Source organism: Chionomys nivalis, chromosome 7 (genome assembly GCF_950005125.1).
Source record: "Chionomys nivalis chromosome 7, mChiNiv1.1, whole genome shotgun sequence".
Lineage (NCBI taxonomy): Eukaryota > Metazoa > Chordata > Mammalia > Rodentia > Cricetidae > Chionomys > Chionomys nivalis.
Genome location: NC_080092.1, coordinates 63,989,618 through 64,002,827, shown reverse-complemented (window position 1 = coordinate 64,002,827; position 13,210 = coordinate 63,989,618). Strand labels below are relative to the sequence as shown.

The 13,210-nt window shown below is 40.6% G+C and overlaps 1 protein-coding gene across 4 annotated transcripts in view; it reads right to left on the bottom strand.

Annotated features, from left to right (window-relative positions):
- The window catches only part of Ap2b1 (adaptor related protein complex 2 subunit beta 1), a 116,137-nt gene that overhangs the window by 67,553 nt on the left and 35,374 nt on the right, over positions 1–13,210 (bottom strand). For all 4 annotated transcript variants that reach the window (XM_057774331.1, XM_057774334.1, XM_057774332.1 and 1 more), the window contains exons 7-13: positions 12,057–12,278; positions 11,187–11,307; positions 10,974–11,069; positions 7,970–8,085; positions 5,589–5,754; positions 4,133–4,231; positions 101–360 (exon numbers count right to left, since the gene is read on the bottom strand). In XM_057774331.1, coding sequence (XP_057630314.1) covers positions 101–360; positions 4,133–4,231; positions 5,589–5,754; positions 7,970–8,085; positions 10,974–11,069; positions 11,187–11,307; positions 12,057–12,278 — 1,080 coding nt within the window. The remainder of the gene's footprint in view (positions 1–100; positions 361–4,132; positions 4,232–5,588; positions 5,755–7,969; positions 8,086–10,973; positions 11,070–11,186; positions 11,308–12,056; positions 12,279–13,210) is intronic.

The following is a 13,210-nucleotide window of genomic DNA, read 5'->3' as shown; positions in this document are numbered from 1 at the left end:
AGACTGCAGAAGGCACAACAAGGTCCTTTTCAGGCACAGAGCAGAAGACAAGGTGCCTAACCAGCAACTTAGTCCTCACAAAGTAATTTCACCTGCTTACCTCCCGTGATGAATGGGCAAGTGCTTGCGATGAATCCCATGACTCCCTTCCACAAAAGCATTTGGAGGCTTGTGGTACACAGAGGCCAAAGAACCAATGTGGCAGATGAGCTCATCCAGGAGGGTAGGCTCTATGAGGTCTGTCTCCTCAGAGATCAGTGGCTTCTCAGACAGCACTACTTCTTTGGCTGTCACAGGGTCAGTTGAAAGAAGGCGCCAATAAATATAACCCCGATCTCGAAGGTCAGGATTATCAGAATCCTAAAGCAAAGCAAAGGCAAGGAGACTCAGATGGCCCTGTCTCCACAGAGACACTAAAGTGCCAGGCTTACTGTCAAGGCACTGCTGTAGTGACTTATGCAGATTAGCTATGAAAATTATATTTTACTGGGATCTAATAATATAGTTATAATTCTATATGTCTAATGTTTCAAGGAACTTAAACATACACTGAGATGGGGCTAATGTTCAGACTCAAACTCAAAGGGAAGCTGAGAAGAAAAAAAGCCACTTTAATCCAGCAATAGTTGAATGGCCTTGGGAAATAAGAATAGTATTTTAATTATTCTATTAAGGTCTCTGTATATCACGATAGCTCAGTGGGTTAAGTCACATGCAGGTCTTGTGACCTGAGTTAAACCTCTGGGACCTATATGGCAGGAGGAAAGAGAACTGACTCCACACAAGTTGTCAACTGATTTCTACAAGCAGAGTGTGACATGTGCTCTTTCTACTCTCTCTCTGTGTCTTTCTCTGTGTCTCTCTATCCCTGTCTCTCTCTCACACACACAAATAAAAATGTGTCAGTCTTTTAAAAAAAGATTTTTTATTTTACTTGTACCAGTGTTCTGCCTACATACAGTATACATAAGTGCGCCATGTGCATGCAATACCCACAGAGGACAGAGGAGGACATCAGAGCCCCTGGAACTACAATTACAGATGGCTGTAAGCAGCCATGTTGGTGCTGGGAAATGAAGTCAGGTCCTTTGCAAGAGCAGTAAGTACTCCTAACCACTGAGTCATCTCTCTAGCCCTCATGTGTCAGCTTAAACAAAAACAAAACTGTTACCTAAGTCACATGTGGAGGCATGCTCCTATAATTCCAGTACTCAGGACGCTGAGGCAGGAGGATTGCATGAATTTGAGGGCAGCCTGGGGTATATACTGAGAACTGGGTCAGTTAGGTACACAGTAAGCCCCCATCTCTAAATTTTTTAATAAAATGGCCATAAATATTAGTAGTAATAATTCTAACATTTATTCTACCTTACATCTATTTTTTTTATATATTCTTAAATTTTTTTTTAATTTTTACTTATATGTCTACTTGTCAATATGGACACATGTGTACAAAGGCTGTGGATCCCCTGGAACTGGAATTACAGACATTGTGAGACACCATATTGGATGCTGGGAATTGTACGGAGTTCCTTTGCAAGAGTAGCAAGTGCTCTTAACGGTGGAGGCAATTCTCTAGCCCCATAATTTTCTTCTTGATTCAAATATCTACATGCATCTCCTATAGAGAAACTGGCTAAGTCATAGTAGTAAAAAGAGACTATATACAATGCTCATAAAGGTACTATTAACTAAAACAAAAACAACAATAACAAAAAACCCCACACGATCCAACAACAAATCACAAATGTATGTGCTTTCAAAAAACGCAACACAAATTTAGCATTCTTTTTGTTGCAATTTTAAAATAATTTTATGCATGTTTATGGTTTAAAAATAATTATACTCTGTTGAGTGTGGTGGTGAACACCTTTAATCCCAGTGCCTGGGAGGCAGAGAAGGCAATTTCTCTGAGTTCAAGGCCAGTTCAAGGTCTACATAATGAGACCTTGTCTTGGAAAGAAAAAAAGAAAAACAAATTATAATCATGCTATGCCAAGATTTACAAGGGTATAAAATAAAAAAGAAATCTCTCACAATTATCCAATCCCTTCCCACTCTCAGCTCTCTACCTCCAATAAGGAGCACTACTACAAGCTAGATGTGTCTGTCTCAACACAGCACATAAGCTCTTGGCATAGAAACCAGTTTCACTTTATACACACTTTCACATATAGTCATACACATAATAAAAATTAAAATAAAAATATTTTCAAGAGCACTTACAAATCTTTAAGATGTAAAATTAGTAACAGGAAAATGACAGCTAAGAACTAGGCAAAGTAACATAGAAGGGACTGAAACTTTGATAATATACCAATTAGAAACAGGTGAAAATGACAAAAAATAGTTAATATTTGAATCGAATTCTATGTGTAGATACACATCTTAATTGACAATTGTGTTAAAGCCAGTCTGTTTGCATATTCAATGAAAGACATTACTAAGTCTGATGGACTGATGATCATCGTATTAGTTACACTATAAAAAAGAAATTATTTTGATTTCTATAGATTTGAGATAGTAACCTGATATTCTTTCCACTGTTGAAATTTGAACATAGGGCCCTGTGCACGTTACTATGACTGGGCTATATCCCCAGCATTTTAACAACTTTTTAAAATTTGAGACAGAGTCTCACTAAGTTTTCCAGGTAGACCTTGAACTTTTTGTTATCCTTCTGATTCAGCCTCCCCAGTAGCTGGAATTACAGCCTGTGCCATCAGGTCTGGTTATGACTTGACATTTAAGGCCAATAGCCACATTCCCAATTAGAGTCCACTTGAACTTCTTTTCTTCTGACCAGACATATCTTATGTGATGGTCAGGGTTAACTGCTAACTTGACAGAATACATAATTACCTAGGAGATGGACCTGTGGGTATGCTGGGGAGGGGAGGTGTAGTAACTTCATTATGATAATTGATATACATAGAAGAACCATTTTCATTGTGGGTGGAGGGTCCTGGCGATGTAGAGAAAGGGTACTGGGCAGCATACATGCATGCATGGTTCTTTGTTCCCTCCTGACTGTAGATACCATGTGACCACCCCCCATGTTCCTGTTCCTATGACTTCCAGTCTTATTGGACTGTAATGGGAACTGTGAGCCACAATAAACCCTTTCTTCCTTATGTCACTTGTCAGAGTATTTTTGTTTGTTTGCTGTTGTTGTTGTCTGAGATAGGGTTTCTCTGTGTAATAGTCTTGGTTGTCTTGGAACTCACAGAGATCCACCTGCCTCTGTTTCCTGAGTGCTGGGATTTAAAGGTGTGCACCACCAGGAAAGTATCAAACGGTGTAAGCACTTTAACATTATCTCTGAGAGAAAGGCACCTCTCTGAAAGGTAGATAAAGCACACAGCATTTCATATGAAAACTGAAGGAGTGACCTAGAAGATAGCAGACTCTGTGTTATTTTCACCTATGTAGGGTATTTTTAATCAATAATATATAATTTAAATCAACTTTTCAAAATTATCATGAAAACTGAAGTCAATCTAATTTTTTTATTTTAAAATTTATTTTATGTGTATATGTGCATGTCTGAATGTATGTATGTGCACCACATGTGTGCAGGGACCTGCATAGATCGGAAGGAGGAGGAGGAGGAGGAGGAGGAGGAGGAGGAGAAGGAGAAGAATGAGAAGAAGAAGAAGAAGAAGAAGAAGAAGAAGAAGAAGAAGAAGAAGAAGAAGAAGAAGAAGAAGAAGAAGAAGAAAATGCCTTCACAAGATCAGACTGTAGGCAAGTAAGACATTCTCTTAATTAGTGATTGATAGGGAAGGGCCCAGCCCATTGTGGAAGAGGCTAATCCTGGGTCAGTGGTTCTGGGTTCTATAAGGAGGCAGACTGAGCAGCCATAAGGAGCAAGCAAGCCTGTAAGCAGCACCCTCCATGGACTATGCATCAGCTCCTGCTTCCAGGTTCCTGCCAGGTTTGAGTTCCTGCCTTGGCTTCCACCAGCGGACTATGATTCAGGATGTGTTAGCTGAAGAAAGCCTTTTCTCCCCAAGTCGCTCTTCATTGTGGCGCTCACCACAGCGAACACAGCCTTGACTAAGACGAGAAGTGTCCATTCTTACCATGGGAAGTAGCACAAATCAACCCTTTAGATGCTCTCATCTCTCACCTGTGTGGCCAAGCTCAAGACCTGTTGGACCAGTTCCTGTGTTTCTGATGGCTTCTTGAGAAAGAGCTTCACTATGGCAGTAAGCAGCGTGAGCTGCACCTAAAAAACAAAATCAACAAAGTAAATGAGAGGCAGCATCTCATTTCCTCAACTATGAATTACTGATTTTGAGAGATGAAGGAGGAAGCTCAGCCAATGAAACGAAGAGTGGCCAAAGGGGATCTCGGAGACAAGTAATCACCTGAACATTCAATGATTTGTGCCGGGCGGTGGTGGCGCACGCCTTTAATCCCAGCACTCGGGAGGCAGAGGCAGGCGGATCTCTGTGAGTTCGAGACCAGCCTGGTCTACAAGAGCTAGTTCCAGGTTAGGCTCCAAAACCACAGAGAAACCCTATCTCGAAAAACCAAAAAAAAAAAAAAAAAAAAAAAAAAAAAAAAAGATTTGTTTCTGGGCCAGATTTTCAACTGTTTTCTTTCTTTTTAATAAAAAAAGCATTATTATTGTGTGTACATGATGTGTGTGCATAATGTATATGAGTACATGGGTCACAGAGCACACGGGGAGGACAACTCTGTGGTCAGTTCTCTCCTTCCGCCTTTACACGGGTTCCAGGGATCAAACTCAGGTTGCCAGGAGGCTTGGCAGAAGTCACCTTTACCCTCTGAGCCAGGCCTCAACTGTATTTTTTAAAGTACACACATAAAACTGGCTCTTGATTAAACTGTGTATTATTTACTTTGGCCAAAGCTTACAAGTTTGAAGGACTCATGAAACCACTTGCCATACTGGGATAAGAGCCAAAACAGAATTATGTCAGATTAGAGCGAATTAGAGGGAGCCTGCTGATCTACTATTAATATTACGCCTATTAAAATTACTATATTGGATTACATACACAAACTTCTATTTGCTATGAGCACAAATGCCAGAGAGAAAGGCTTAACAGTCTGACTGCTTTTCTAGGTCTCTGACTCTAATTTTATAGGAGGGAAGGACAGATGGGGAGAAATCTAATCATCCGCAGAGAATCTTTTCAAGTCTCACCATGATGTTTTGTAATAAGCAACAGCAAACGCTAAGGACAATATGTAATCATCCTTAGGTGACAGAAAATAAAACTCTGGTTACTGCTCTCAACCACCACAGGGAAGCTCACTTCCGGAGCATCGCTCGCAGCACGTAAGAAATGAGACTACATAGGTGCTTCTCACTCTCTGGGGTGGAGGACCAGCAACTGGGTTTCAAAGAGCCCCCAAATGTTCCAATGTGCATTAGCGTCTATAAACCACTGGTCTAAGCTCTGCAGCTGTCACACTAGAAACCAGGACTGATCAAAACGGTCATCTCTAAGAAAGGGAAACCATGACATATAAATGCATACAAGAAATGACTCAATGTTTAACATCGGTCATCTTCCTGAAGAGATGTAGACACAGGATAGAAGAGAACTTACCTGGGTACTTTCATCATGAAAACCCTCCAGGAAGCTCTCTAGTAATTCATCAGCATTATCGATTCTTTCAGCATATTCTCCCACAATCCAAATCATAGCTGCTCGAGCATCGGGCTCATCCAGGGAGTCCAAGTTCTCACAGAGAGTGGCAATGATACTTTCATACCTGTTACAACAAATGGACGACCGTTTACCAAGGACAAAACTAAGAACTGTACTTGACAGTGGAAGCTAAGAGTCAAAACCATCACCAGGGACTCCAAGCCAAATCACCAAACTACAAAGGTGTTTAGTGAGCATAACGCAGTAAGTCAGAAATTAATGGCTTACATTTTTCTTCACATTTGCTTTAAAAATACCTCTTAGATTTACTTTATTATTATTTTGTGTATATGAGTGCTTAGCTTGTATGTATGTGTGTGTACCACCCACAGCCCTGGTACCCACAAGGGTCAGAAGAGGAAACAGGATCCCTTAGGAGTGGAGTTACAGATGACTGTGAGCCACCATTCTTCAATTATATTTCTTTTTTCTTTCCTATTTATTTATTTAGGCAGGGTCTCTCTGTATAGCCCTGGATGTCCTGGAATTCACTATGTAGATCAGACTGGCCTTGAACTCACAGAAATCCACCTGTCTCTGCCTTCTGAGTACTAAAGGTATAAACCACCATACCCAGCTCAATTACATTTCAGTAACTAAGATTTAAACTTTTACAAGAGTTCATGAGACAGACTTTCACAAGGAAAAAAAATTAACCTGTGGTATAAGAAAATTCTACTATCATATGTCTAAAACCAATCTTTACAATAGAGAGCTTTTCTAGTATGCATTTTTGCCTTCACGGTAGAAAACATTAGAAATCTCACTTTCTTTTTAGGAAGATGGAGTTAGAAAACAACAGGAAACCATAATCCTGTCTCCTATTGCACTTGTCACTCTATTTCTGTGTGTGTGTGGTGTGTTTGTGCGTGTGTGTATGTGCATGCGCAAAGAAGCTTGACAGCGTGTTCTACTTTAATGGAGGCAAGGTTTCTTTCTGAAACCAGAGCTCACTGATACACATAGTCTAGTTAGTCCAAATATATTGCCCAGATATCCTGTTTCCTGGCACTAGGTTTACAAGTGGGCCACCAGGTAAGCCTGACTTTTATATGGGTGACAGGGATCAGAACTCTGATCCTCAAGTTTATGCAGTAAACGCTTTATCTGAGCACGCTCCCCAATCCCTATCTGCTTTTTGTGAAAGAAATCTTTATGTTCTAATTAATGCACACATTCTAAAGACCTGCTTCTATTAAGAAATTCAATAATTTCTTTTTATTCTTTCTCAGCTCAGCCTCCTGAGTAGCTGACATTACAGACCTTTGCCACCAGGACCAGCGGGCTAATGTAATTTAAACATAGAACAAGACAGAACAAATTAATGTGGGGATTTGACCTAGATAACTAGGTCAAGTATCTGTCCCATTCCTACTCATTAAATCAGACTTTTGACTTTTCTTAAAGTTAAACTGCCATAACCCCTTATTTATACAATTGATCGTACTGAGATATACCTTTTTTTTTTTTAAACAACCTATAACAAAACAGTTTAGAAATCTTACTCTCCTTTTTGGGGGAAGTTCAGTAAAAGATGGTGGTCCTCTTTCTAAAAATAACACTTCTCAAACAAAACAAAACCAAAAACCACACACACACACAAATTCTGAACTGCCTGTCTTCAGAATCAAAGTATTTGTTTTATTGTTTTTGTTTTATAAACTAAGAATCCTCAATCTGAAATTCTGTGATATGAAAATGCAGGTTCTGAGTATCTGTGTGGAAGCAGTTATAACACTGCACAAGAGGCCAGAGGTGGGGAATTCACTGCAATAAATTCGGCATTTCCCACAAAGTAACAGGTCCCATACAAAGTAAACAGTGTGGCTATTACTGTCCTGCTTTTGTGAAGCAGTGACCACATGATTCATGTGTCATGTTAAGACCCTTCCAAAAGGGTAAAGTATACAATCATTTGTTTAACATAAAGTGTGTCCAGACAACAGGGAATATATAGGTTTCCTGTATAATGGTAACTGCTGAGAGACAGTATAAACTCAAGCAGAGACTCAGTTTATAAAAATAATAGAAGTAAATGGGTACAAAGGCTCATGCCTGCAATCCCAGCACATAGTGCCAACGTGAAACCCCATCACCATCTCTAAATGAGAAATTTAATCTCTGTTAGCTGCACACCTATGTATCCTGACTTTTAATAAAGTATCTATTATAACCAGTTACATTAAGAATAATAATTCTTACCTAGTTAGTTTCAAAGTGCCTTACTTAAACATTTCCCAAATGATTTGAGAAAGAAGGTTACAAGAATTTTAACATACTTGTTGGGGTATTTGCGGAAGATGTCCCTGATGACAACAATTGCCTCTTGGACCACATAATTTACTTTGGTCTGGATTAGGTCAAGCAATGTGCTTACACAGCGTTCTGCTGATTGCTAGGGAGAGAAACATCAAAACATAAGTCAGATGATCTATCCAATAACACTATCTCAACACAAAAAAGGAAAAAAAACAAAGAAACATACAAGTACATTCACTAAATTAAACAGGCACTTGAATTTGCTAAAGCTTTACTAGAGGAAGATCATCTATTGCATATCAACAGTAGAAATTCTAGAAATATACCAGCTTTTATTCATTAAAAAACAAATTGAGAAATGTTTTGGATTTGGTTTTGTGTGTTTTCCTAAGAGCTGCACTCGAGTTAGTCAAGCACTCTACCACTGAGGTATACCTCTATGTCCCAGATAATTAAGTTAAATGAGTAAACATTAACCTAGATAACCGGAAGACCAGAAATAGGAAAAAATAGCCAGGGTCTGAGGAAAGAAAGGCAAAGAGTACATCTAAGTGGGAGGTCCTTAACTGGAATTCGTAGGTGAACAGAGAATGTATGGGATGTTTTGGTGTTTTAAAAAATATTTCTTCACTGGTCTTTCTCTTCCCTCTCTACCCCCCTCTCCCTCTCCACCCCCCCTCTCCGTCCCTCCCTCCGTCTCTCCGTCCCTCCGTCCCTCCCTCCCTCCGTGTGTGTGTGTTGTGGAATTTCTGAGCTTACAGGTTTTCACCTTAGCCTTTGAATCTCAAGTTTTATTAGAACCACAGAAATTTAGTTAAAGCTACTTTTAAGGGCAGCAACAGAGCCATTGTCTAGGTGGGCAGAATTCCCTCCCAGGCTATAGCCTGAGCAGCTGGCTGCTAGTGTTTACAGTGTAGCCACTGTGATGAGGATAAAATTGCATTTGTGTGCACACACACATGCTGGTGCTCATGAAGAGTCCTGGAAGCTGGAGTTTCAGGAGCCTGTCAGCTGTCTGATGTGTTTGCTAAGATCTAAACTCCGAATCTCATGACAGATCAACCAATACTCTGAGTTATTTCTCTGACCTCCTGCACAGGGTGTTTTAAACCTCCTAAAAAGGAATCACCAAATTTTGTATGGACTTACAAAATATTTTACAAATATAAGGTTTTCTTTTATTTTCAGTTATCTATGGCTCAAAACATCCTAGAATAGAGTTTAATCCATTAACCTTTAATTGAATATGAAATACAAATTGATAAATTTATTGGTACTATGATAGATTTTTTTTTGAGGACAGGATTGTGAAAAAAATCCCCAAAGCCAAGGGTAAGTCTATCATTTATCACAATGTACTATCACAGGTCACTAAATTATGTGCCTCCTGTTAGGATTAAAAAGCACACACCACCACCTGAAACTCGTGAATATCACCAAGCCTCCAGATTTAGTCATCTAAAGGAGATGGAGGTATGAGATCAGTAGAACCATGAAGATACAGTCCAGTCTCGAGAAAGTCTCTAAGTCTAGGGAGCAATCGGTATGTGTAGTATTAGGGCCAGAGATGGATCATCGGATAAGGTCACTTGCCACCAGGCCTGTTGACCTGAGTTTGATCTCCAAGAACCCTATGGTGGAAGGAAAGAACCAATTCCTACAAGTGGTCCTCTGACCTCCACATGCTGCCCCCTCAAACAATAAACTTATAAATGGTGGTGCACGCCTTTAATCCCAGCACTCGGGAGGCAGAGGCAGGTGGATCTATGGGAGTTCGAGGCCAGCCTAGTCTACAAGAGCTAGTTCCGGGACAGGCACCAAAACTACAGAGAAACCCTGTCTCGAAAAACCAAAAAAAAAAATATAAATAAATAAATAGGTAATATCAAAATAAGTTAAAACCAAAACAAAATACAACACCAAAGGACACATATTACCCAGAAAAAAAAAAGTGTGGAAAAGACAACAAAATTAAAGCCAGGCATAGCGTCTCATGCTTGAAATCATACTCTTGAGAGGCTAAGGGAGAGGGAATGTGACTTTGGAGCTAGCCTGGGCTGCACAGTAAGACTCTGTCTCAAAAAGTAAAACCAACAAGTCACCCCCAAATGCTTGGGGGAAGAGTAGGGTGTGCTGAAAAGATAAAAATCTGTAATTAACAAATCAGTAAATAATAAAATTATTTAAGGATATGGATGTAACAAAAGAAAATCCAAAATAAAAAAGAGTTAAAAGTAATAATATTGGGGAAGTATGTCTAGTCTAGGTAGAGAAGGAAAAGAACCAGGGACAGTGGCTTTTCGTTTTTACTTGGGCTGTAGTGCCTGGTGGGCACTGTGAGGGCGTTGTTTTTGGAAGACAGAGTTTATCCCAAGGGCGCAGCCTGTAGCGGCACAGGTTGCCAAGCTCATCCCAGGTGAGGGGTGACCTGGGGCTGCTTCCCAAGAGCCTTCAGAGGTCCTAGGAAGGGAGGCCTGGGCTTAGTGGGGAACCCTTTAGGGGCATTAATCTGGGGCTGAGAAGGCTCAGGGGCTAAGAGTAAAAATGGCCGCTCTTCCAGAGAACCTGGGTTAGATTTCCAGCACCCAGATTGTGGTTCATGACTAACCATCTGTAACTCTAGTTCCAGGGGGTCCGATACCCTCTTCTGGCTTAGAGAAGTACTTAGCACACACAAGGTACATAGACATAAGGCAGACAAAACACCCATAAACACTATTCAGTTCACTAAGTATATGCTTTATTATTTTGATAAACTTCAAAATATACACCGGGCGGTGGTGGCGCACGCCTTTAATCCCAGCACTCGGAAGGCAGAGGCAGGAGGATCTTTGTAAGTTCGAGGCTAGCCTGGTCTACAAGAGCTAGTTCCAGGACAGGCTCCAAAGCTACAGAGAAACCCTGTCTCGAAAAACAAAAAAAAAAAAACAAAACAAAACAAAAAAAACTTCAAAATATACATACTCTAAAGTAATGAACACTCAAAATCCCATATTGTGTGATCTATCTCCTCTGGAGCCTTACCTCCACTTTGATGGCACACCGTCCAATGGCCCTCACAGCTTTGCGAACAAAGTCCACGTCGACCTCAGTGGCATATTCCTTCAGCTCTGCCAGAACCTGTCAAAGATCCAAGTGGATAACCTTTAAAGATTCTCAAACAGCAATTTCATGCCTTCTGGATGTCAGATCTTAAGTTCAAAGCCATCATAAATTTGAGACAGCTTAAGGTCTGACCTGCGCAATGTTAGCTTGGGATGCAAGACGAATCATGATGTCCAACTTCTCTAGTTTAACATAGATGGGATCATTGTACTTCACAAAGAAGACTTTAATTTCCTGCTTCAAGATTTCAGGCCTGTGATACACAACACAAGAAAGGAAGAAGATAGAACTTATTTACTGACATATTCTGCTCAGTCTTCCTGCCTACCCCTTGAGGGAGGCAAAACCACTCACAAATGTCCTGTGTAAGTGTCTATTGTGTCCCCACCCCCATAGAGGAGTTGCACTACAAAATAACATTTTTACTTCCACACAGTAAAGCTAAGTGTCTAGCACATTCTAGGCAAGCATTCTAGCAAAAAGCTAAACTCCCAGCCCATCTATTCTCCACAAATTCCTTTTGGTATTTGATTTGTGTTCTTTTAAAGGACAAGGGGTATGCTACCACAGAGAACTCCTGAGGAAGAAAAACCTGGTCCTCAACTACAGCTTTCCAAAGGTAGCATATCCAAAGGAAGCACTTAAGAAAGCAACCTAGCTGGGCGTGATGGCACACTCCTTTACTCCCAGCACTTCAGAGGAAGAGGCAGGGGAACCTTTGTGAGTTCGAGGCCAACCTGATCTACACAGTGAGAGCCTGTTTTCAAAAATCAGAAAACAAACAAACAAAACCAAAACAACCCTGAATTGCAACAGCAGATAATTACTCCGGAAAGACTGGTGACTCTAAGTTGTATTCCTGGGCAAGTTGTGCTACATTCTAACATTTCCATTTCCACACAGTAACAAACGAGAGAGATTAGCATCGGTCTATAGGGCATTTATATTAAGCTTAATTCAAGATCACACACGTTTTAAAATCACCAAACCACTATTTCCCACCTTTTCTGGACAATTAGATTGATGTTCCTCAGGGCGACATACTGCACTTCTGGCTCCCCAGACAGCAGAGTGACAAGCGGAGGTGCTAACTTCTTGAGCAGCATATTATAGTAGTCGGAGTCCTTGGGTAACAGCTCCAGGAACTTCATCAGGACTTTCACTGCTGAAAGCACCACCGCAGAGTTGGCATGGGAGAGTCGAGGAGTCACTCGCTCACAGATGCTGTGGGCAGAAAGGGAAAATACAGCACCTTTGTTCAATTCATCCATAAAGTTATGCTTCAGAGTTCCATGTCCCAAGTATCAAGAAATCAAAGATTCAGTTAGCAAAGTCAAAGCTCCATGCTTAGGTCAAAATGGGATCCAACACCGCAGAAGCTTCATGCCCAGCAGACTACAGGCAGAGCAGGGGCTTCAGAAGACTTGAGAAGTCAGCAACAGGGATATCCAAACCGGAAGGGAACTAGCAACACCCCAGACACTTGCACTCACACCAGTTACCTTCTGGATTTTAGTCCTCTGTCTCCCACACATAATGCTAGGGTTCCCTGCCTCACAGCTCATCTCTACTCAACCTATAGGAAATCAAACCAAGCGTCCTGAAAATAAATGCACAGTGAGAGGTGTCATCACCTGTGTCTTAAAGAGAAAGTGGTTTGGCAGGGAGCTTCACAGCTCATCTCTACTCAACCTATAGGAAATCAAACCAAGCGTCCTGAAAATAAATGCACAGTGAGAGGTGTCATCACCTGTGTCTTAAAGAGAAAGTGGTTTGGCAGATAAAACTACACAGCCTCTTGCTTTCAAGCTAGTAAGAAAAACTGGGGAACAGATGAGGCTTTTGTTCTGTTTGGGTTTGGTTTTTAATGTTAGAATAGTATTACAATATTCTCCCAACTTCTTCTAGCCCCTACTACCTATGCTTAGATGCCCCGTAGAATCTTGATAGTCACACGTATAGAAATCAACCTAATCTTGCTAGTTCTTGGACAACATCACGAGTGCCTGTTTACAATGTTAGAGACAAGGTAAGTACCTGCTTACTCTCTTCTTTTTATGTCCACACGACTGACTCCAGACTTAAAAAAAAGTCCCTTTCACAGAGACCTTCTCAATTGCTCTTTTTAAAAAGTATAATTCCAAAAATTAAAATAA